Source organism: Opisthocomus hoazin, chromosome 6, assembly GCF_030867145.1.
Source record: "Opisthocomus hoazin isolate bOpiHoa1 chromosome 6, bOpiHoa1.hap1, whole genome shotgun sequence".
In the NCBI taxonomy this organism is placed as follows: Eukaryota; Metazoa; Chordata; class Aves; order Opisthocomiformes; family Opisthocomidae; genus Opisthocomus; species Opisthocomus hoazin.
The window spans coordinates 17046358-17072629 of NC_134419.1; the positions used below are offsets into that span (position 1 = coordinate 17046358).

A 26272-nucleotide genomic window follows, 5' to 3' on the forward strand; every position below is an offset into this window, starting at 1 on the left:
GTCTGTCTTATCCAGAGGCATCACGGTTGGTTTCAAATTAGAGTAGTCACAGAATCCATTTATAAAATGGGTTGCAATTTTTTTTTATGGAAAATACACAAGGAGATAGACAAGAAATAGCTTTGCGGTTTTTTTTTTTTTAAACGAGGGAAAATTAGCCTTTTTTAACCATCTGGATTGACATGCACTCTAAGTTAGGTGCCAAAGTGTTTCAAAACTAGAAACTAAGCATGTTGTTCAGCATAGATGCTCCTCTGAAAGTTTATAACTGGGAAAATATATTGAATGTTAGACATAAATAAGTTGTCAGTGTTTGTAGTCCTGTATATGGCAAAAAGTCTGTGAGAATGAGGGCAGAAAAAAACCTCCAAACTTTCTCCTTACAGTCATTATACATGACTTGTGTTTTTTTTTAATCTTCCAAAAACATCATCCCTTGCAAGGCAATAGTTTCAGAATTCCAAAACATTCATCTGTTTTACATTGGTATTGTCACTGCATTTTGGACAAAGCAGAAGATTAAACTGCCACAGTTCTTCAGATGGATGAATGAAGGGAGCTGTATCTGCCGTGATGGTCAAACAACAGGGAAATGCACTAACATCCCATGGATGCATCTTGTCACCTGTGATCTGCAAGATCCTGTATGACAGAGAAAAGAGCCTGAGGATTTATAGAGTATATTTTTCTATTTTGATTGGAGTGAAAAAGAAAAATGCATAACTGATAAAAGTGTCAGCTTCTGCTCTCATTTAAGTCAACAGCAAAATTTACCCTAAATTCATGGGAAGTTAACATAGATCCCAAGCCCAGGCTTTACCACCAGGCTAAAATCCATGACCTATATCTTGCCATCAGCAGCCATCTCCGAGCTGAAATTCACGTTGGAAGCTTGCTTCTGGAGTATTATTTTTATATATCCAATTTATTATTATATATCCAATTATATTGCTTGCTTCTGGAATATTTGAGAACTGTATTACAGGACAGAAAAACACTGTTTCTCAGTCTGGGAATCAAAGACCATCCCAAAGCCAGGATGACCGCTGAAACTGCAAATGCACAGGCCACGGTGTGTTTGTTTTAATGCTCACACTATTTTAGGCCTTCCACTGGGAAAGTCTCAAGATAGAAGATTTATTTTATAAACTCACTTTTTCACCTTAAGCAACCTGACAATAAATGGGCTGTTCACATGTGCCGGCAGACGGGCTGTAGCTCCTGTAAGAGTTCATCAGAAATAGTTACGTCACAACACAGTTCTTGAAGGTGCCGTCCCTTTCTCTCCTATACGCACATCTGCTTTCCTCCCACCAGTGTTAAAATTACAATAGCATCCAAATACTGTAGGTGCTTTGTGGACATTTAAAAATGGTTCCTCTCCCAGTCAGTTTACAGTCTTCAAAAAAAGTGGGAACATGGAAGAGGGCAGACACAAACCAACGGAGAGTCCCATTGTCCTTACCCCAGCTGAATGCCTCTGGCTGTTCAGAAATACCATGGAAGAGTTTTCCGTACCTGTGACAGGGCTGGGACCGTCCCGATGTGGCTGTTCTGCTGGGTGCTGCGCGTGTGTGTGCCTTCCACACACTGGTGCTGGCAGAGTGGTGTGGGGCAGCACACTGCCCGGTCCGTACCAAGGGCAGGCTGCGCTGCGTTTCCCTCTGCGGCGGGATGGAGCCTTTCTACACTGCTGTTTTCATCCTTATCCCAGATATTGAGAAGAAAGAGAGTAAATGAAACAAGAGAATCCTGCTATACAGCATCGTCTCCAGCTGTGTGGTTGATACATGTAATTACGCATACAACTTCTTTCCAAGTTTGTCCTCCACAGAGCTACACTGAAAAACAAACTGGAAACAGAAAAGCACAGAAATGTGCTGAGTGCAGCTGAGTAACGATTTACACTTAAGGACATTGGGACAAATATTTGTAAGTGGAGAATTTTCACCTGTGCTCTTCCCACTGTAGCTCAGGGCCTTTGCTTTCTGTAAGGGAAACCCCTAATTTAACCTTTCACTGTTTTGGATAATCAGTTTCCATACTTCATCACCGTGGACAGAAGAAGTATTTCCATCTATTACATATCATATCAAAATACAGTTTATTATTTAAAATTATGGAACATACCTTTGGCTGCGTATGAAAATATTACTATAATAATAAACTACATAAAGTCATGGACCAAATTTTCACTCATACATGGTGCATTCCATTGTCTGTTTAAAGTTGATTTATGATCTATATCTTTCTCTAGAGAAATCTGAAAAAAATGTCAGAAAATCGCAGATCTGGCAAGATCTCTTTGAAAGGTCCAAAAACCTCAGCAAAGAAACGGAAAGGTGAAAACAAAGCTAAGAAATCCTCAAAAGGAAAAGAAACACAGCTTGGTATGTAAGGAACAGCAGCAATGAAACAAGCAGCAATGTGGTCTCACATGACAGCTACCTTAATTATTTTGGGCCCATGCATTTAAGGAAACATGAGATAAATTAGAATATGCTATTTTATAGAAATAACTGAGAGATCTACAATTACTGATTCTGGTTTTGTAACTAATATATGGAACATAACAAAGCTACATTGCAATATTTACGCTTTGTCTTGGTAGTTTGGATTTAATAGCTCGTGGTATCATAATAACAATATGGAATGGGAAATTGGGAGGCTTAATATATATTAATCAGTGGGGAGATTCACAAAAGCTAACAGCCCAGGGAGAGAGCATCAGGCAGAGAGGTGCCCCCAGAAACAGGAGTTCAGGTGCTCAGGATCACGCTGTAAAGGTGCAATAGAGTTTGAAAATACACCAAAGTCTCACAATTTAATTTTGCAGTGCATTTTAATGCATTTTTTTGTGAGATGTGCTGAGATATTACCTCACTTGTGTCATTTATAAAGCGTATAGTTTATGAAGTGTAAGGCTAATGAGCCTTTGCTATATGCAAATATTTATTTCCAGTGATTCATGCACACACTCAGAAAAGGTGGGAATGTACTCTTGCTTGGGCTTTATTTGTTTCATTTCACAGACTTTTTTCTGCCATGACAGCCACCGTCCTGAAGTTGCTTTCACCTTTTAACCACCTTTTCCCTCCCAGCTGACTAATAGCTGTTGTGCTGTGGAGAATATTCTGCACATCAGTGCTCACCTCTGTGTCCCAGCTCGCTGTGAGGCTTGCAGACCGTCTCTCAGGAGCTGTGGAAAGCCCGTCTCCCGCAGCACCCGGCTACCCAGAGCAAGCTTACCCTCCTCACCCGGGTCCGAGGGGACCAAGGTCCGCTCCTGCCTGCGCAGCTGCCAGTTCTGCTGCTGTCTGATGCTGGCGGGCCTTGCCCATTCATCGCCGCTTCCCATGACGCGATTCGCACGGGAACTGCCCCAAGCCGGTGCTAGCAGGTAGCAGTCAGTGCAGTTTTCAACCATGGGAACTGCAGTGGGCACCACAAGAAGACAGACTTCTTACGGCTTCTCTCTTACGCAGACCACCTGCTCAAAATAAAAATGAGTTTAAAGTTTCCGTAGTTTCAAAATATGCTAACATCTCCTTAAGATACAGACCTATTTTAAAAGGCTTCACTCATTTCGTGTGTTAAATTTGAACAGAATAGAAATTATTTTTTGTTTCATCTTTGCAGTTTAGTTTTACATACATAGAGAGATTTTGAATATTGCCCTAACAAGGAAAAGACTGTATATTAACAGTTACTTTGTTAGGAAGAAAAATTACTGATAACATCATGTCATTATATTTCAGATAAAAAAGATGAAGTTGATCTTTCTATGGCTGGTATAGGTAAGTGCTATGATGACTGGGTTTTAAAGTAATAGTTTTGGAATACTTTAAGCATTTTGAAGCTTCAGTGTTGCTAATGCCAGGGTATGAAAAGGAAAGATCTTTTGTGAATGAGAAAAATTAGAAACTACGAAGAAATGCGGCTATTACAGTAGTGATTACAGTACCACTGAGTAACAGGCAGTGCAGCGAGGGATGCTGAGCTGAAACAGGTATGGGTTCGTAGAAGAGGGATTTATCTTGGGTTGAGAGGAGCTGGGATAAGGGGAAATAAAAAGCATCACAACAGAATTATAGGGTGCAAAATGTTTGCGTTTAGTAATAGTAAAGCAACTGAAAGAAAAACTTGAAATATTTTCGTCTTTTTTAAATCTTTGATCTTTGTCAAATCATTATTAAATCTGGTGAGAAAAAGATTTTAGCATATCACTTGTGTTTTTTAGTCATGGATATCAACAGATGCTTGTTAACATCTTTTGTAGGAGAAAAAATTCTGCCATTTAAAAGTCACAAGATCTCAAGCATTTCTTTTGGCTTATGTGCAAGAAAAGTGCAGTTTTAAGTGTGGTCATAGTTAAAAGCTAAAATATGGAACTATTTGAATTGAAATCTATTCTTTTCTCTTAAAATACAAATAACTTTTTAACATTTTTTTCACATTTCTGGTTGAATTTTTCTTCTGACCTGATTTGTGCAGTTCTTCAGATACAAGTTAAATTGATGTCAATGTAAAATTTATCTGTGGTTTACAGGTACAGCCCAAGGCATTATCTTCTTAATTGGCTTTTAACAGTACAGCTTTTATTTCTAAAAGCTAAAACAATGTGGCAAACTAGGCATATACAAACCAGGTAATTTGTAAAGAAATCCTAAATCACTGGTCTTCCTACATAACCCTATAAGCACACGGGTGCAAGTGAAAAATTGCACTCCGATTAGCATGACCGAAATGGCTAAGCTGCAGTTAATGAAAATGGACAATAAGTGATCCCTCACATGATGAAAGCATTACTTAAAAAAAAGTGTATTTTCGCTGTTCCTGGGAAGACTTCGTTTTGTCAGGAAGAGAGAATTTTACCTCCACCTAGTGGCAAATAAGGTTAGAGCTGCAATATCTAAACTATTGCTAGAAACCTGTAGCTAAAAGTAGGAAAACAATGCTACTATATGCAGAGACTGGACAGGATTTAAACTGTATGCACAGTGTCTCCTTCGCTTCAGACCTGCAAGTGCTCTTTGCTTCTGTTAGAGCTTCTTGGTCCTTTGTGAAGTTCTCATGGCACTAAGAACTGATGACTGTTACAAAGGATGTGAGTAGAATTTACTATTAGAAAAACAATGTGAAGCCTCTGATTGGATGCTACATACTTTTTACTGCAAAAGACCATTCAATAAAAATGTTCATAATAGTAAGAATTCCAGTATCAGCTCCTTACGTTATAGTACAGAATCTGTAATATAGATTCTATAGTATAGAATCTGTTACAATATAGCATTCTATAATATAGATTTTTAGTCCTTTAGACTAAAAAAAGTACATATTTTAATTCTGATCATTACTTTGTTTTTAACTTGGACTTATAGCAATAGAGCACTGAAGAAAATACACTTAGACTAGCTGTCCTACTCTGCTCCCTCTCATAGTGATGTCTATTGTATTTTTGCATAACTTCAGTGCAGGCTTGTATTGATTCATTTGACATCGAAACCCACATCTCTGAAAGGATTTTTTTAGCATTAGCATTTGTGCACACTCATGCTGTATGCACGATGCAGCATTTTAAAAAATAACATCATACAAGCTTCTTGAATAAACAACAGTTACTCCTGGTTAGGATTTTTGATGTATCAAAAAAAAATCTAATTGTTTGGGTTTACTTTAATTTACTTGAGCCATGGGAATAATCTTCTGAAAAAAGTCACATGAGAATCAGCAAATTATGTTTATAAATTTTCTGTAGGTTCTAGCCCTCCTAATTGCGCTAGGCACATAACTGAGGATTGTGATATGTGCAAATGTCTTGTTCCTTTGCTCTCCTGTCCAGTCTGTCCTGTGGGACAGCTGTGTACAGCAGAGGATGGCAATTGATTTGTTTTCCTGCACAGCTCTAGGTTTCTACCTTCTTTCTGTGCTGTAGAATTTAATTCGCAAAAGGAGGTCTATTTTTTTTGCTCCAATATATCAAAATATAAAGTGTATCTGTAGCATTGCAGTTTGTACTAGGGTTTGAGTCTGCTTTCTAATGACATCTTAATGAGGCCTCATGCTCTCGGCGAGGGTGACCTGAGAGTCCTGCAGATCAATTTTTGCAGTTCCTCAAAAGGATTAAATGTTTCAAGTCACCCTGGAAGAAATGCTTCTTCTGAGCCTGGTCTCATAGCCCAACTGATAAGCAAAAGAAGAATCTAGGTCTTGGCCCCATTAGATACAGACAGCAGGTGTCAAAAAGGCAGGCACAGGGACTCTGGAAGATAAATGAGATCTGACTTGGTCTGGTGTTACCAACAGTGAGTTTGGACCAGATGACTTTCAGAGGTCTTTCCCAATCAACATCCCTATGATTTTGTATTTTTTGGAGGCAGCCACACAGACATCCTGGAAATCTCTGAGATACCAGAATGGAAAGTCATGCAATATTGACTACTACTTGTGGAGAAAGTGAAATAATGGACTGTGCACACTACAAATGGGTTGTGTATGCTACAAAATGACTAGAGAACACTGAGTAAATCATACTTGGTATAGTGCAGAGTGTACCAGAAGCATCATGCATTCATTAATTTTAGTGGATGACTATAGCAGAGCAGATGCAGTGGAGGAGCAGCACTGAAAGATTTTAAAGGATGAATGTCAGATTCATCAAACATTGTGTATTATGTGATAGGCCTATGCAGAGATTTATGTTCCTGAATGACATAGATTAAGGAGGATTTATCGTTTTGTCAGGCCCTGTTGCCTTAGGTTACAGATGGCTTCTCAAAACACGCTGAGCCAGCTGGTCGATATCAGCATTTTAGATATATCAACTTCAACTTAAGGCATACACAGAGAGAAAAACATCACAGGTGCTGGGAATTAACAAAATATTAAATAACTCAAACTAAGAAAAGAGAATGAAACAAGGATGACAGAAAGTATCAACTATTATCACAAAAGCCAGCCCATTTCAGTACATAAAAATCACATGTATACACATCCCTAAATCTTCTACACGTTCCAGTTAATCAAAAAGATGAACATGCGAAGTGAGCATCTGTTAGCTCTCTCAGACAAAAGCACAGTGGCCTTCATGCAGAGTGCAGTTCCTACAGCAGCTGAGAACAGAGCATGGCAACATTGCAGAGGAAGAAGCGAGTCCCGCAGGCGGCAGGGTTCAGCTGGCGGGGCCGACAGTCATCTTCATCACTTAGAGCTGGTCTGTGAGGTGGAAGGCGGAACACGTAACATGGGAAGGAGCGGTGTTACGTACATACAGCTGGCACACGCTTAACAAGAAGCACTGTATCTTCAAACTGAGTGTTTGCAAAGCGCAGCTGACGGGTCACTGAACTGCACCCAGCCTCATGAAACCAATGAAGATAATAGTGCCGGAGTTAGGGTATGAAACAGCTTGTTCTGAATTAACATGAATGAACCTAGCAGAGGTCATGTGTGTAGAAAACAACAGCCATATATTCTCCAGGAAAGCTGAAAATAAGTATTTGGCTTGACTCTGAGTGACCTTGCTTTAGTCTCACTTGCTTAGTGGGAAATAGACTCAACTGCAGTCTGAACTCGAGGAGAGGAAGATGAAAGTCCAAAATCAGAAAAGCATCCTTATTTGGGAGGGTACTGAAGCCTCACCTAGATGAAACATTGGTTTAACATGGCACCGCTCTGCAGGAAAGGACTAGAGTATACTTATCCAAGGGCTCTCTTAAATCAGAGCCATGCAGTTGTGTCCTTAATGTATTGAAAACAGTCCGTTAATGACTCTTCACTAAAGCTCTTAATCACCTGTTGATCAAGAGGAGAAAAACCCCCTCATACTATGAATAAAATATTCATTAAGTAGGAAATGTTAGGTAGAGCCTTTTCCAAGATTAACAAAATGTACTATAATTTGTATTCCATGCCTTCCAAAATACCAAAAACTAAGCTGAGAGATTCAAAGGCATTCTGCTAGGAAACAGTAAAGACCCAGAGTTATTAAAGTATTTGGTTATGTTTAAACAACACTGAATTTGTTTAACAAGCAATGTTGCTTTCTTTCATAGGCCACCCAGAAATCTTTCCTGTATTTTTCACTACAAAGACCCAAGAAATTTTTAATTGCCGAGCTGATGAAGATGTCACAGAAGAAAATTGTTTCAAACTTATTAAAAAAGAGGACATCATTCAGGACCTGAAAACAAGAGCTACCATTTCTGATTTCCATCCTGTCAAAAAAGTTGTCCTAGTATGTAGCTTATTTCGTTCTCACTTTCAGGCTCCATACTCGCAAGAGTTTATATTCTTTTAATGATAAGGTCTGTCCTTGTTTGACTCTGTGTAAATACACTAATGCTGTAATATCCAAAGGCTAACAACTCAAATTTTCTCATGGCTCACCATGCACAGTCTTTTTTACTAACTTTAGATTGAAAATATTCTAAAAGTAACCCAAATATTACTAGTTTTGATTCTGTGAACTGGCAGAGCTTTGCATATTTTGACTTTCCCTACTTCATGGCCTGTTTTTTGAGAATCACCAAAACAGTTTCCTTTCTGTTTAATTCTTTATATGAAAACATTAGGTTTGTCCCAGACTTATTTTTATTACAAAATAAAATTAATCTGTTCTTTTCAATTAGCACATGAAATTCTCTGTTAAAACCACAAGATTAACCAAAGACACTGAATTTAGTCTTGTGGTAGCTTTGCCAGTCACAGGGTCATGTCTGTTTTGTATGTTATTTGCTTTCAGTTTTTCACTAATTGTTTTAATTAAAATAGGAATATCCAGGGGAAGAACTTTTGGTAGTTTTTGATGCAAAGTTCCAGTATGGACAGAACTTTTACTTTGTTGCTTCTGAGGAAGCCAAGGAAAACCTTCTGAAGGTAAGAACACAGCATTGTTCTATCTATGACTGTTTCAGAATCTTGTCTCAAACATATACTTCAGGAATGGTATTGCATTCGTAAGCATCCGATGTGCTTGGCCTGCCAGAATGTTTCTCTCAAAGTTAAGCTGATCATGGTAAAATACATGTATCACTGTAAAAATATCTTTTATGACAAGAAAAACTGAATTAAATTTTTAAATTTTACTTCAGAGGGCCAGTATAACCCCCATTGCTGCATTTTTATCATAATTTTTCAACATGAATTTGTCACCCAGCATCAGGAGAAGTAACAATTAATAGAAAAGCAAATTGCAATTCCAGGCAGGAGAGCCTAATGTAGAAAATTACTATAAATTCTTTTTATATAACAGTGATTTTCTTTCAAGACAACAGTCTCTTTTTAGTAGTTAAATATTAGATATGTAATGTTAATGTTTATTAGAAAATTAAATGCAGAAATGAATGAATGGGACCTAACCCAGTCGTACCCAGGGGCACAGTATAGCCAGTCTTACTGCACTGAGACAAAAGTAAAGAATGTGTGAATAAAGACTGAAAACTGGGTTTCTAGTTCATACTCACATTTCAGTAACACTGTTTTTAAAAAGTACCATTTCTCACTGTTTGATGTCACAGCCTCCGGAAACTGCAGAAGAAAAAGAAGAAGAAAAAGAAGAAGAAAGAGAGGAAACTCTGGAAGTCCATCCTTATAAGCCTCCTGTCCACAAACCTTGGGTTTCTCTTGGCAGTGAAAAGGAAGTTGAAGAAGAATCTGTTAAAAGCACTGTTGCAAAGGTCAGAATCAACAGATGTTAGTCAATCAAATAAAGAAAAGACAATTTATTTTAAATTCCTTAAAAAAAAAATCAGGAAACTGAAAGTTATAATCCTAGTTCTGCTTGGGGTCTATCAAGGAAAAAAAAAAAAAAAAAGAGAGAGAAATCAAGATATAGCTCAATTTTTAACAAAAACTGAAAGTGCTGCAGAAACTTTTTTTTTTTTTAACAACTCAGTTCTCTTTAAATCCTGCAAATAAAGCACATGAGACTCTGTTGGACATATCTACTTTTTAAGCTGTAAGTTCAGAAGTCCTGATCATCTTTGGTCATTAGCATCCCTGCCACTTTTTGCTCAGTTTACTGTCTGGCCCGATTACAAGTTGAGTCATTGTAATTATATTCTAAGGACCTAGTTCTGTCTCCATGGAGTCCAGTGAACTCTGTTCCATTATATGGATGGCATTTAAGTAGTATGCAATACTTTTAAAGGTTCTCTACCTCAGAATAAATGTTACTGACTACAGGTATTACAAGCTGACTTTACAAAAGGACAGATTTGATTAACTACACCTACAGATTATACTGAGAAAATTATACGTCCAAAAAGTACATCCATTCACAGCTGTCATCTAACTTGTGATGTGTGGGGCATCTCCAAGCATCTAACTGTCCATCAGTGATTTTCATTAAACACCTAAATCCCTGTTCAGGGAAGACTGGCTAAGTTTTGATAGTTCTCAGCAACTGGACATCTTGCTTATACTTAAAAAGATGTCTGATTGTTCTAAAGCTAATTCACTGTCACTAAGTTTAACCCACATTCACAGCCCAGGTATTCTGTATTCTGCCTTGCTGGTAAGGTCCACTCAGAAGTACTCTCAACCTACATTCCTTTCCAGTTTGTGGAAGGTGCTGGGAAACAAGTACCTGGCTATGAACCCAAGATGAAGCAATACCTCCCTACTGCCTGCAACGAAGTGCCTACCTCTCTGTGTGGGCAGAAGTCAAGCCACATCCCCTCTTCCTTCCGAGTCCTCGCTACGAGGAAACTCCTCACTCAAATTTTTGTGGATCTTCTTTGGGGTACTTTTCTCTCCCGAGGCGCTGCAAGGGAAGCTGAAATACCTCACCCAAAGTTGAGAATTGAAAAGTTAGGTCTTGGAAGTCCAACGCAGTATTATATCAGACCTCCTGCAAATCAATCCTTTAATTAAATGTGCAGTTTTAATATTGTATGAATTAGAAAATGTAATTCTCTTATCCTACTAGCAGTAATCCAAAATATTACCTAAAGGCAACTTCTTGTTTTAGAAATACAAACCTGTCTTCTATTACATATGTAGCTTATTTATATGAGCACTTCAGAATTTAAAAATACAGAAATATAAGTAAACTCAGCACAGAAATAATCAATAGAACTAATTCTACAGTTGTATGAACACTGCCATTTTACAGAATAAACTTTCCAAAAACTTTCTCCTCTGCTAACTGCAGAAATATCTCTTTTCCAGATTAAGTATATGATTTCTCGAGTACGCAGGAAGTTTGGTGCACCAATTACATTTACTGATATGAATGCTTCACACGTAAGAGACGGTTACGTTGAATGCACATCCTATCAAGACAAAACTTTCAGTATTAAAAAGCTTGAAAAAGATGTGGGCATACAAATGGTTCCAAAAGTAAGAGAAGCTAGTACTCAGACAAAATGGTAAGCGTGAGAAAATATTTATCAGCTTGTTTATAAAGCTACGCACTGTTTCTGATCTCAGCTAAAGTTACGTAAATTAACTCAACTCTTCTGGCATTACTGAGTTACAAACTGATTAAGACAGCAAAATTGGATGTGCTGGTTGCATCTTTCTTCTTTCACTCTTTTCCAAAGAGTTTCTAGAAAAGCTGAATATCCTTAGCTTTTAATTTTACACATTACATGGGATTCTGTCTTTGAAGTTGTTTCTATACTTACTCATATTCAAATTTATCCCAATTGGTTAGGACCTATCAAAAAAATGCAGCCACGCAGTATTTTCCTAGACAGTTGTCAAATGAAGAAGAAAGTCTATCATCTGAGAAGCTGAAAGAATTTATTACATCGGTACATTTAAGGTAAAATTACTGCAGCAATTCACATTAAAGGCTACCTGAAATAATACAGAATACAAGCAAGAGCTCTTGTCTGAGTGGACCATTGGTCTGGTCAAATACTGGGGTTTTTTTTGTTTCTATGTACTTCTTTTTCCTCTTGTTTATTATTTTAACATTAACAAATATTAACTTTATGTTTGTATCTATGAAAAGTAACATGAAGTCTATGCCATATAAATATGAATGTTGGTTTAAATTGATACTAGGACTGTTAAAAGTTAATAGCAATACATCTTTTCGAACAAGCTGCAAAGCTGATCCTTTAAACACTGCCCATTCAAGCAGAGTCATATGCAGAAGAGCAAAGGTGCTGTCCTACAGCCCCTATCATGGGACAAATCCCACTTACTGACACTTTTTGCACAAGGATTGGACAATTGCACTGTACTCGATCCACACAGAACTACAGTTAAATTCTTGGTACAATTAGTTATTTAAATGGAAGAGGGTTTGCTTACAGTGATGCATCACTGAGGAATTCATACTTTCTTTTTTTTACTACTGTGGTCATAATTTTATGTAAAACAAAAGCTGCCTCTTTACAGAAATATTTGTTATTCGACTACTGAGTAGTCACATCTGGATTACTGAAAGTGTTAACTGTACTTTTCACAAAACAGAATGGAAATTGCATTGCAGCAAAATGAAATTATGAATGCTTTTTTTGATGACTGGAAGGCCCTAGCAGAAGATGAAAGCAGTTGTGGTTGCAAGCCAGATGTTTGTCTTAAAGCATACCAAGCATTTACAGATCTGCGCTATCTCAAGGAGAGGATCATCAGCTGCATTTGCTGGCATCCAACCATTTATGGTAATGCAGTTAAAGTACTGATTTGAGACTTGAATGATATGTATTATATGACAGCTATAAAATATGCATCTGTCATGAAATTATCAGCTTTTACATTTAAAAACAAATCAAAACAGATGTCTGTCTGAATTGCTGATTTGAGATGAATTGAAAAATGAGACAGACAAATTCTTTGTAGAGTTCAGACGGGCCATGCAAAGACTCTCACATTAATGTATAAGTGGAGATCACAGGAAAGGGAAATTTCTCCCTTATGAGGCTCATTTAAGTGGGGCTGTAACTGTGCCAGGTCCTTCTGGTGGCTCTGCATACCACTGTCCTTCTCCCCACGGCAGGTTCTTGTAGCATGCCTAATACTTGTGAGGAATGTTACAGCCACAATGGGACGTGGCTCTGCCGAGCGCCAGGGAGCATCACGAGGCATACTCAACGTCTCCTCCTGCTCCCCGCCATGGATTATTGCCTACACAGCCAGGCTTACAAGCACAATTAAGCTCTATATAAATGTCCTAGCTGCACAGCATACTAATAGCCAACACTGCAGCCTGTGGAGGAAATTAATTCAGTGAAAGAGATTAGATTTTATGATGGGTGGCCAAGACTATAAGCCTGTCACATCATTTCAGGTGTAGTATTTACACCATTAAGAAGCAGTAGCAAAAACGTTGAATTTTGTCCTGATGCTTACGTTCTACAACTCAGTATTAAATAACTGAAGTAACAAAAATAATTTCCTCAAAGTTGAGCTGTAAAAAGGAAAATATAAATACACGGTTGGGGTTTTTTGATTTTTTTTCACTGTATTCACAAGGTATAAATATAAGTAACTTAGAGTATTTAACAGCGTGTTGAAACTTGAATTGTTGTTACTGAGACAGTTCATTTTCTCTCCCCATCAGGGATTATAGCAGTGTCAGCAAGAGAGCAGCTTTCTTATGAAGAGCAAGTTAACCTTTCTGATAAGTCATTGCTGCAGCAGTCAGTAATACTTTTTTGGAGTTTTTTTGACCCTATCCACCCTCAGGTATTTAATCCAGACTTTTCAGTATGCCAAGTGTTTAAAGAAGAAGAGAACAAACAATCAGTGTTTCTCAACAATTTATTTTTTCTTCTTTCTAGTTAATGTTGGAGTGTCCTGACGACATTTACTGCTTTCAGTTCAGTCCAAGTGACCCAAATATCATTGCTGGTGGCTGCATCAATGGACAGGTGTTAATTCTCTGTTTAAGAATAAAATTGGCAATTTCTGTATTTTCTTACAGTATAAAAATAAGGATGAAGAATCACAGAATCACAGAATAGTAGGGGTTGGAAGGGACCTCTGTGGGTCATCTAGTCCAACCCTCCTGCCGAAGCAGGGTCACCTACAGCAGGCTGCAAAGGACCTTGTCCAGGCGGGTCTTGAATATCTCCAGAGAAGGAGACTCCACCACCTCCCTGGGCAGCCTGTTCCAGTGCTCCATCACCCTCAGAGGGAAGAAGTTCTTCCTCATGTTCAGACAGAACTTCCTATGCTTCAGTTTGTGCCCGTTGCCCCTTGTCCTATCGCTGGGCACCACTGAAAAGAGTTTGGCCCCATCCTCCTGACACCCACCCTTCAGATATTTGTAAGTATATATTAGGTCCCCTCGCAGCCTTCTCTTCTTCAGGCTAAACAAGCCCAGCTCCCTCAGCCTCTCCTCATAGGAGAGATGCTCCTGTCCCCTCACCATCCTTGTAGCCCTCCGCTGGACACTCTCCAGCAGCTCCTCATCTTTCTTGAAGTGACAAGCCCAGAACTGGACAGAGTACTCCAGATGGGGCCTCACTAGGGCAGAGTAGAGGGGAAGGAGAACCTCCCTCGACCTGCTGGCCACACTCCTCTTGATGCACCCCAGGATCCCGTTAGCTTTCTTGGCAGCCAGGGCACAATACCCACAATAACACATAATGTCACAAGACAGATGTCACAGAGTCTCAGAAATTCTCTGATCCTGTACTGAAGTTATGCCTAGTTATTCCATAGCTGAGCCATTACTGTACAATGCTTCTTTGTAGTACTGATAAATAGGTCAAGCTGTAAAGACTCTCCTTTTTTTGTTGAGACAAGTGTAGCCTTTCAGCTGATTGCATGAGATCGAGGAGGCAATACTTTAAAGGCTTCATAAGTTCTAGTGCAGAGAGTGAATTTCTTATTTTTCCCCAAGCCTCCATGAACTGTATTTGAAAAAATGCATATTAATATAAAGGATGAAAGAATTCGTAATATACTCATTTCTCATTGTAGGTTGTGCTATGGGATATTTCTCAACATGAAAAAAAGCTACAAAATGCAAAACCTGTTGCTGATGGAATCAAGGTAACAACTGCTAATATGGTGAATGCTTCTGTTCTAAATATATAGCAGTACATCCATATGTCTGTGGAGAAAAGTCCTGACCCAAAACAGAGGAGTAGATAATCTTTGCAATGAAAGACTAGAAAGGATAAGAAACCTGATGAGTTCATGAAATAAACCCATTATCACAAAATAATTTCTACCTGATTAGTCCAGCAGCTTTACTGCATTTTGTGCTGACTTAGGCTTCAATAAGAATTTTTTTAATGGGCACCAACATATACTCAACTCTTGCCTGATGAAGGCTATCAAATACATACAGCGTATATTGCTGATGTAATACTGGAAATGATTCTGGAAGTTTATGGACAGAAAAAAGGTAGCTTGGAAGATCAGAAGAAGATTTCAATGGAAGGAGACTATAAAGGGGATAAGCAGAAGAGACACCTAAGAGCAGAGGAGGAACTAATAACATAAGTGGATGTATGTGTGCCTGCGGAGGCACGTTAGAATTCTTTTTAGAGCTTTGTATCCAAAGGCCTGTTTTGATGCTTTTCCCTTTTGTTTCCCCAAAGGGAAGGCATTAGACCCCTAGAAAGTTCTATAAACTGAGCTGAAATATGTGAAGAAGCATTAAAAGTATGTAAAGTAACCTTTTTTCTTTGACAGGCCTACTATTGTATTTTGAAAATACACTAAGATATCTCTTTTTAAAACATTTCTAGCCTTCACTTATGCAAGTCCAGCAGAGTAGCACAGAGCCACCTCTAGTGAGATACTGTGCAATCTCTTCCATACAGTATAGCCATAAAAAACCAGTAACAGATATACATTGGCTACCAAATTATTTTGAGGTGAGTTTAAAAATTTCACTTTTTTTCTTTTTATTGTTTTCCTAATCTAGTATCTCAGAAATTATAGTGTAAACTCAAGATAAAATATTAAAGATTGAATTATTTGTAATAGCCTTCATTATTTCTCATTGCATTTTCCAAGTATTAAATAATCTGGTGCCACTTATCCTGTTCATTATGCTTTACGACTGTGCTGTGTTCTCAGTCTGATATGAATCTGCTCATGCTGGAAAAAATTTCTGTGGCTTTACTGAAAATTGTAATTCAAAATTATAATAGGACTTCCATATATAAAATACATTGAATTTCTACTATGAGCAATCTAGCCTGCCACTAAGAATTCAAAGAATTCATTTCAATTACCTAAATATCTAGGCACCCAAGAATAGTGTTATTGTAATTACCTTAATTCTTCTACGTGCTGCCTGTGTACTCAAAACTTACATTTCATGTGATGGTTTTAAAGCTCCGTAGTACTTAGGGTCTATGTAGTTAAAGGGTCCAACACTATTACAGGAGCATTGGATACTCATTTACTATCAAAGTACTGCAGATAGTTGCCCAAATTAATTTGAAATGCAAATATAGTCAAATGCAAAATAAGGACAGTGGAAAAGCAGGTCTAGAGCAAGAAAACTGAGATCTTTAAAAGGTTTATGCAAATTAATATATCACTCATTTTTGCAAACAAATTTTTAAGACTTCATAGATACTGCAGTCTGTAGCAACATTACCAGAAACGTGAGGGAAAGGGTGCACATATATCATAAAAAGAAAGCTGATACAACTGTTCATTATTACATTATGCCACAGTAGTACCCATGGATACTAATTGGTACCAGATGTAAAACATGAAGAAAGGGACTGGATAGCAGAATGCTGTTGTGGTTTTTGTTGTTTGGGTGGGGGGTTTTTTGCCAAGATTTAGGCTCAAACAGCTGTGCTGTTTTCATGTTTGTCTGGATAGGGGACACTGTGCTTGATAAATAACACTGACAAAGGAATCACTGTCAGTGTTTAGCAACATGTCCTGGAACATACTTTTTGTTATAGAAACATGCAATGTGTGTCAGCCTTTGCACAGCATTGCAGTTCTTATGGCACAGTGCCCAAAATCAGCAATTTATTATTACCTATCAGTGAAAAAGTATTCTAAGTTATATCCAGAACTTAATTCAGCTTTGCATGGTTGTGAGACTACCACTTTGACTCCAGGCAGGCAACTCATGAACAAAAATAAGAGTAGGATTTGGCCTTAAAAAAAAAGTGTAGCTGAAACTGTCCCATGGTGGATAAGCACAGTTTTAGCCAAAATATATACATTTTGTATATACTGGAAATTACATTTGATCAGGGCATAGACTATAATCACTTGTTCTCCCCCGACACCTTTCCTTTATTTTTCTGAATAAATTAAAATAAATTTGGTATAAAACACTGGCTACTTGATAAATGATAAGTACTATAAAACCTGCAGAACCCATGTACACAAACTAAACTATTAATAACATTTGAAGGCCCCACTACCATCTCACAGCGTGGTCTAGCCAAGTGATAATTTAAGAGAGATGACCCATGGTGTAAACTTGGCAAAGAGATAGTACTCCCACTACACTTAACTGTTTGGCATAAATTTCTCAATGATTTGCTCTTTGGTTAAGCTGGATAAAAAAGTTACAAACACGGCAACCTGTGGAGGGCCTGACTTGCAGTGGCACCAGCAAGTATTTATTGTGCTGACTTAATTGAGAATTTTAGGTGTGTAGCAGCCAAAGCCGGTATCAGTTCACTTGAAGTACATTTGTAATGTAGCTTGACTTTATACCTACGAGTTAAGAAGTCCTGATTTTCAAATCTTACCCAAGCAGAAACAGTGACTGAATTTCTAGAAGCCCATTTTATGTGTTGAAGTATGTACTTAGCACAGTATGATTTTTGTCTCTCATCATCATCTCCCCCTGTAATTATTATTACTGTTATTTTTAGGGCAACCAACTGGGTGCTACTTTTGAAAACAGAGCTGGAATTTGTGTGCAGCTTGTGACCTGCTCTCCTGATTGGTATATATGATACATACTCTACAAGATGTCTTTCAGTTTCCTTTGGAAAGCTTTATGGAGCATACTCCATGATTTAACTAGCACACTTCTGGATTCCTATCCTATCCTGAACAGCTGAAATTCTGTATGCAGAAGACAAGCACCTCAAGTTCTTGGCCAGTTAAGCCCTTTACAGTAACAGCATTAAGGGTTCATTAACTGAAAAACCTCGCATGTATACATTTATGTTCTGTGTATGCCTTAAAAGGAGTGTTGATCACACACGCATTGGCCTGGAGAACCACACTCCCACACTTCCATTGATTAGGTGAATTGTACAAAAAGGTGTTAAAGATTTTGAGGCCACAGAAATACTGCAAACTATATTTAAACTTGGAGACTTGGCTGGCAAAATCATTCCATATGAATCTCCTCTATTGTGGACTGAATATTCATGATGGTTATGAGCAAATACTATCCTGCGAGAGAGACTGGCAAGGGGGCAGAATGCAAAAAGCGGAAATAAACGTTTAGCTTTCATGATGGCAAAAGGCTTAAGGCTTCAAGGCCGCATGGCTGGGCTCAATCATGTATTTGTTAGTTACATCAAAAGGAGGGTCAAAGAGAGCAAAATTTGGTAATGATACAAAATTATTTTCCCTAATCAAATACAGAGAAAACTTCAAAGAATGAAGTTAGAAGAATAATTGCAAATGCAGTTGTTCAGAAGTTTGCAATGTAATGCAAGTAATGCACATGGAAGAAATAATTTAAACTACTCAGCCACCAGGGCTCCAAGTGAAAAGTATTCCCCCAAAGTAAGAGCAGGGAAGTCACTGTAACGTCATCCTTGAAGAGCATGGGTCCCTGAGCAACTTCTGTTAGAAAAGGGAAAGAGATGTTAGCAATGAGGAAGATTAGTGTTGTCCATATCGCATCAGTGAGTGAATGTCCAGAGGAGGGCAGCAGGAACAGGCAGAGGGCCGAAAACGCCAGTGAGGTGACAGTGGGACCATTTGCTTTGAAAGTCAGCCAATAAACTGGTACACACAGGAACTGGGAATGAGGTTCGATTTGGATTACTACCTGCTACAGAGTTCTGTCCAGTTCTCTCAGCCTCCAGGAATTTCACCCAGGTAGTGCCAGTAACTTCAGCCAGTCACTTTCCAGGATGAATGCTGTCTCGCTGCTTTGGTATAGTTAACAACTGATGAAATGCTGAACAAAGAAATACACACCATCATTTACAAAAGAAGCACTTAAGTATCTAGCATTTGTCTGCTTTTCAGAGTCTCTATTGCTATGTAAAGTTTGAAGATGAAAGGCTAAAAAAAAGCAAATTTAAAATGTGTGGAAAACTGCATCTGACTGAAACAAAACCAGCAAATAACCTGTACCATCATTTTGCAGCTTAATATTATTCTGGGATATTCCAGCCACCAAACTTCCTGAACAACCTTCATCTGAGAAAGTAAAAGAGCAGGAAATTTTTCATATGCCCCCTGCTGTCCCAGATACTTCTAAGCATCTGGATGTCTGCTGGAAACCACTCATAAAGGTATTGTACACAAATATAGAACAGAAAGATCAAGCCAAACTGTAGATATGGCCAGAACTCCATAGGAATATATCCCTTTCCTTCCCGACTCTTTAGTTTTTCCATCAAACTGTGACTTCCCTGTGAATTTCCTGCTGATTATGAACTTAAAACTTCAGTATTCCTCTGAAACTTCAATAAAATGCATTTTGAAAAGCTAACTCTCAAGAAACAGCATGACTGCCTCTTAAAAACTGCAGTAGGTGCAAAGGTAGTGGTCTTAATAGTGTAAGTTCCTGTCAGCCTTTTCAACCACTGTGCTGTCTATCCCAGTGGGTCCCAAGCTGTGAAACACAGTCATGGTCAACGTCTGATGAAAATGGTCATAGCAGTCTGTGAAAAAAGTGAGGCTGAAATAATCTGTTAGGTAAAAAAAAAATAATAATTTTGGGCCTGCTGATCTGTGTCACTGCAGCTGGTACAGTTATTGAAGAAGCATGGCCACTGTAGATGTTTTGTTGCTAGAAACATGGCAAAATCCTTACAGGGAAAGGATGACACAAGAGAAACCACTGGTTTGCGTTTTCTCTGCGCTTGTACATGAGGCAGCAAATACTGTTCATGGAGTATTATAAACACACTGCAAACTGAAAAGACCTGTTCCATTATAGCGGAAAGTCATTGAGTCTGGTTCCTCAAAGATCTCACAAAATGAGTTAGCAAATGCTTTTTTTTCTAAACAGATAAACTTGCGTGAAAGTGATGCCAACACAGAGTACGGTCCTGTCAGAATTAGTTTAAGGGAACTGCGTTATTACAAAACCTCAGGTAATAATTTTTATTACACCTTATTGAGGAAACTGTGCTTAATAAGCTTGTATTTCAGTATATACATAATGAAAGCTGAACAACAAAATCTTGTATAGCTAAATGCATCTGGGGAAAAAGGTTTCTTAAATCTACTGGTACTCAAAGTGCGACATGTGTGTATTGACTACAAAGACGTGTACATGTATTGAATACAAAAAGAGCAGTTCTGTACCCACAGTAACTCTGCCAGCTTTCACTTAGTAGCCCATCCAAGTCCCCTACCCAGTCTGTTTATTCCTGAAATAGCATGTCCTTTTCAGCCCTTACAGAATATTATTTTCAGAAAAATAATCCTGGAGTAACAGTATATGTGGTAGGTGTTTCTGTAGTGCCTTGGGTAGGGGCATCACTCTTCACTGCAGAACGTGAAGGTGGCACTTCACATTCCACAGTAGATCAGTTCTTACTGTGGTACTTTGGCAGGGACACACTACTACTCCCTCTGTAAAGCAACAAGCTGACACACAGGTAGCCCAAGAGCCGGTCAACCTGAGAGTGTGACGGCAAACCACGCCAGAAAGGCGCTTTCTGGTGGTCGAGCTGCTGTGGCGTAGCTGCTCCAGGGCACACGGTCACACACCAGTGCTGGAGGCAGGCTGGGCCATCCCCTGGAGCAGAAACGTTAGCTCCTGGTTGCAGCAGCGAAGGGGGATGTGTAAGGGCAGTTCCCACAGAGACACCGACGCTGTGTAAAACTGACGCAGAACAGAATGCTGCTGCCCTAAGTAGCTCTCTGGGTATGGGGAGCACTGACTTCAGAGCAGCTGCAGCAACAAGGAGATACCACCACAAAACAGTTAATCCACAGAACTGCTGCTGTACTTGGCAGTCTTTCTTCATCTCCTCTTGAAATTCCTCTTATCCATGAACCACCTTTAGTAGTATTTGCTTGGTGTGATAAATTCCAGTGTATAATACACAGATGTGTCCGTATTGTTCCCCAGAGAAGGTGCAATCCCTGACCACACTAGAAGCACCGGCCAAAGAGAGCCCATACACAGAGATGAGTACTTCTTCAAGCAAAAAACTGAAAGGACTAGAGAATATCTCCACCGAGTTTTTTGTTGGAACTGAAGTAAGTGAAAAAAACAGATTGCTAATTAAAATGTTAATCCAAGATATCCGAAAGACTGAACAATTAAATAACAGAATTTTCACAAATGTAAGGACTTGCATGTTTTCTTCAGGTGTTAACTAAAAAGATCTTTACTCCCATTTTAATGCATTCAGCTACCTGCTTAAAATAATAAAAAACTCCCAATATTTCACAGAATCACAGAATGGTAGGGGTTGGAAGGGACCTCTGTGGGTCATCTAGTCCAACCCCCCTTACTTCAAGGGCAGAATTAGAAAACATTTCTAAAATACGCTGAACTTAACTAACTGCTATCAGGAACCAAACAGTATTGCCTTATTCCAGAACCTGTAAGATTAGTAATATTTTTTTAGTGTTTCCCCAAATGTCAGGTGAAAATGTTTATACTACAGTTTCCCCCCAAACTTCTTTCTGCTTTAGGAAGTCCCAGCTATTCATAGCCCTCTACCTACCCTACATATCTAAAATCCCAAAATCTTATCCAGTTTTGAGTTCATATGGAAATGAAAATTTGGCTTCTAGCTACCATTTTGCTTCTGGTCACCTTTTCCCCAAATACTGGAGCAAAGAGTGAACCGGAAAAACCAAACACCTAATTCTGCAGGAATTCTACATAACATCATGGTAAGTAAAGTTGTTTTGGTGATACTTAACTGAAAAACAGTGATCCAAATTTTTCAGTGTTTTTTCAGTCACTGGCTGCAAATTTAGGTTTTAATGCACTCAGAACATATTTAATGATGGCTATAATTAAGTAAAGACACAACTTAAAAACAAGTCACTTTGATGTAAGCCACCAAGTTCTAACATTGGCATTTACTTGACTTTTCTGGCATCACAGGATGGAGAAATTGTTTATTCTGTCTGGAAAATGGAAATTGATAATGACTCAGCAAAACCAGTTAGTAAGTTCAAGTTTCTCAATACCTGTTTAAACCTTAATATATTGCTAACTTCAGAATATTTGCACCTATACTCTGTGTTTTTACAGTTCTTGCTCATCTGCTGTAATAGTCCATATCTCACTGATGACACCAGGATTTAGCAGGACACCCTGAAAAGTGCAAGCAGTTTAGCTGTTATGACAGAACAGCAAAACCCCTCTCCAGTATCACAGGTGCACTGCTATGTACCCACGGGCATAAATCATGGAAGCAACTAGATTTGTGGCAATTCCAATTCCTATACCTTGTGAGCAAAAAACCGAGGCTAGTGTCTTTGAAGCCTGTGCTGGATCCTACACTCTTGTTTGCCCCCCACGTAGCTCCCATTGCAAAGATGATCACTAAAGCACTAGGTACAAGCAACTGCTTTTTTCGTTCCATTAGGCCAGAAGCACACTCAGAAATACAGCATCCACGCTGAAATGATCAACACTCTCCAGAGATCTCCGTTTTTTAAAGAGATCGTTCTAAGCATCGGAGGCCGGGATTTTGCCATTTGGAAGGAAGGGGTTACAGTAAGTTAACTTTAACACAGCTGTAACATAATTAATAGATATACAAAACAGAACTATAATAGCCTCAGAGACTGTATTTTCAGAAATGTTTGCAAGTCACAAAGCTTCATAGTTTAGAAATAAATTGGGTATAAGGAAAGTTCATCAGAAAACTATTTTAGAAATAGCTTTGCAAATTTGCCTTTTACAGAAAAAATGAAGTGACCTTCTTTAATGCGAATCTTGGAAAAATAGCTTCTCAACAAATTATTTCCGCTGCTAGGAAAACTGAAGAATAAAGGCAATGTGTGCTAACCAGGTCTGAAGAATTCATATTTAGGACACAGTCTTTTCATCATGAGAAGACAAAGAAATGGCAGGTTTTTTACAGTTCCTCTCATGTAGGAATGCAGTTAGCTGCACCTGGCAAAATCTCAAGACCACAGATTTTAACAGCAGACAGACAGATTACCTTAACAGACTGGAAGGGAGATATCAGGTTTTTTACTTCCCCACAATTCTCTTGATCTGCAGAAGATGATACCAGTTTTGCCATTGCTACAATTTTTGTAACAGGATCATTTAAATTGTGAATGTTCACACAGGATAGGAGATTTGAAGTAGTGAATGGATAGAGCCATTTGATTGTTGGGTCTATCTTTTATTTGTTTTCAAAAAACATGAAGAACGGACCAATCCTTCAGTCAAGCTGCTCTGCAGGAAGATACACTGTGGGACAGTGGTCCTTAACAAGACCAGGAGTTTTCTTCATTGGCAGAGATGATGGAAATATAGATATTTGGGACTTACTGAAGAAAACTCATGAGCCATCTCATTTCCAGAACATCTCCGAATCAATGATCACTTTCATCAGCCCCTGGATTGCCTCACGTATGTCGATGGTGATTGCACTTTACTGTGTCACCCTGTTTGCACAGTGGCCCATAACTCCAAGGCACACTAATCTGGTTACAGACGGTCTTAGATAAGCACATACTTCCACTAATTTAACACTACGCTATACAAATGCATACATCAGTTCTAAGTGTACTACCACAGTATAAAGCACGACAAACATTTCATTTTAAAAAAAACTTTTTTTGAAAAAGTATAAACTTCAAAGGCAATTTCATTTGTTAAGAAAATTAGAGCAATAAGGCTGCCTTTTTGCTGCAGTGAACAATAAACCAAAAAGACCACAACAAAAATAAACGCTCTGTAACTCGTGCTTGGGTGGAGGTATGTGTTACTGTTGGAATTTAGATTGTTTATACATTTTTTTGTCAAATATCTTTCAGCAAAGCAGAATTTTTTAGCTGTTTCTGATGATCTTGGAGTACTGCATGTTTTGGAAATCTGTCAGACACTAAGTCACTCTTCGAGAAATGAGGTTCGTAAGAATTTTTATTAATCTCTGTGACACTTTATCCTGAAAATGCCAACACAGAAATAGGCCTGCCTGGAAAAGCTTGCCTTGAAATGGAAGGCGATTAATTTGAGGTCAGTATGGCCATGTTCTCCAGAGATCACCTGTGGCAAAGGTGGTTTTGCACAGAGCTCAGACAGGAGGCACCTAAAGGAAACCTGGGTGACGGCTGGCAGAACTACACTGCTCCAGCCTGGCCGCATGGAAACACAGAGAGGAGTTCAGCATTTTTTGCCACATGCATAAAATGACACTTGGTTTCATGCATTAAAACAATGCTATATAGTGTACAGTAAATATATTGAGTTTCTTTTTCTTTACACCTTTTTGTCTGCATTTGCATCAATGTTTTTCTTGTAAATTTGGTACTTCGATTTACACATCTTAGTATCTGGTTCTAGCTTAGTTAGAGTACATTTTGCAAAGTAACATGTTTGTAACTAGTTAGTAACTAGTTTGTTACTAACATGACCACTCATTTATTCTTTTTTCAAATAAGGACTATCTGTACCAAGGGGCCATGGGAACAAGGGAAACGGTTCTAATTTCTTTTCATTTCCACAGCATTTTCAGTTGTTCTTTCCCCCTACATCTCAGCTAAAGATCAAGCTAGTGTTTTCATCTCATTCCGTCTAGCGGTCTTGCCTGCTACCTACTCTGTTATTTTTGCATCACAAAATCTTCCTCCCATCCTATCCCAGTTTTAAGTTAACAAACTCAGAATCCCAGACAAATGCATAGTGTAATACTGAAATACAGTATTTGATAATTTCTTTGTGCCTGAAGCTGGCTCAGTGGGGATCTGGACTGATTTAGTGAAATCACTAGCCTAAAACTGGTTTAGTTATTTCAGTGCAGCTTCCTGAGAGATGATCCACTCAGAGTCAGTGTAATAAAAATTATTTAACCCCATGCAAATTTGTATCCAAAATCAATTGGTTTCAATCCACACCTTTATATTGTTTTGCTGCAAATTATTTGGATAAATAGAAATATCTATATTCACAATATAGATAAACTAACAGTACCGTTCAGATCACGAGCAATAATTCTGCGTCTCTGGGCGTGTAACGACTCTTGTTTATCACTGTGTTAACAGCATGCCGACGTACTTGATTATTTTGAAAGAGAAGTCAAATATCTGAAGCACTGCGAACAAGAGTTTCAAGAGTATCAAGAGCTTCAAGTCAAAACAGAACTGAAGTTGAGCTGGAGAAACAGAGGGAGAAAACAGTATGTTATACTTGGAATTAAGAACACTTTGTCTTTTCGGGTCTTTGAAATGCCTCTGTTTTGCTAGGCAGGATTTCCCACAGTGTTTTCAAAAAGCAGCATGGACATAATCAGAATAGCTTACCAGCTCCTTATTTAATATTTACAGTTCTTAGAAGTGGAATAGATGGTCCTAGTTCACGTGAGTTCAGCTCCTGATCAAGTGAAACTCCTGCAAGAGCATTAGAGCCTATGGACATTAAACAGCTGTGAATTTGCTTTTCTTTTTACATCAGTTTCTCTCTCAAAAAGTTACATTTTGGCAACTTCTGTACAAACATTGCTCCTTCAAGCCAGGAGAGACTCCAGCCTTCTGTTCTTTATTCACATAATGATTCTGCCTATCCATTCTTTGGTAAACGGTTTAATACCACCAACTAGCCAACCAAGGAAATGACAATCCAGTTAATGTAGCCCTAGGTGATGCCTATTTTCATTAATGTGCAATAGCACTGATACTCTCCACTAGAAAGCACTGGAGTCGCGTACAGGTTTCAAAGATTAACAGTGCATTATTTCCTGATGTGTTTTTCCTTCAGAGTATGACTACTCTACAGAAAACAAAAGAAGAGATGGAGGAGCAAGAAAACGCAGACTGTACTGTGTTTCTGGACCTGGAGAAGCAGATACTAACTGAATTAGGACTAGTAAATGGACAAGAAATACTCTCCTCCTCCCATGCTTAGAGCCCATTATCACCTCCAGAACCAGTAAGCCTTTTATTTCGGGACCTCTTTATTTCAGCAGAGCATGTTCAGCTTCAGAAATAAAGCATCTTGCAATTAGAGATTATTGTTTCATTA

At 38.5% G+C, this 26272-nt stretch overlaps 1 protein-coding gene and 1 long non-coding RNA gene across 2 annotated transcripts; one reads left to right on the top strand and one right to left on the bottom strand.

The window, feature by feature from the left end:
• Positions 1–237: 237 nt before the first annotated feature.
• On the bottom strand, positions 238–1836 carry LOC142361727 (uncharacterized). The gene is made up of 3 exons (XR_012764348.1): positions 1519–1836; positions 1155–1221; positions 238–642 (listed from the first exon to the last, which is right to left on the bottom strand). It is a non-coding gene; the product is annotated as an uncharacterized LOC142361727 (long non-coding RNA).
• Positions 1837–2272: 436 nt separating this feature from the next.
• On the top strand, positions 2273–26124 carry DNAI3 (dynein axonemal intermediate chain 3). The gene is made up of 22 exons (XM_075424838.1): positions 2273–2390; positions 3759–3797; positions 8055–8236; positions 8773–8877; positions 9519–9677; positions 11173–11372; positions 11660–11770; positions 12430–12620; positions 13520–13644; positions 13740–13829; positions 14887–14958; positions 15663–15791; positions 17778–17851; positions 19241–19388; positions 20111–20195; positions 21182–21312; positions 22175–22238; positions 22662–22792; positions 23458–23662; positions 24070–24161; positions 25297–25430; positions 26009–26124. The coding sequence occupies exons 1-22, from the start codon at positions 2273–2275 to the stop codon at positions 26013–26015; spliced, it is 2592 nt and encodes an 863-aa protein (XP_075280953.1). The 3' UTR covers positions 26016–26124.
• Positions 26125–26272: the final 148 nt, after the last annotated feature.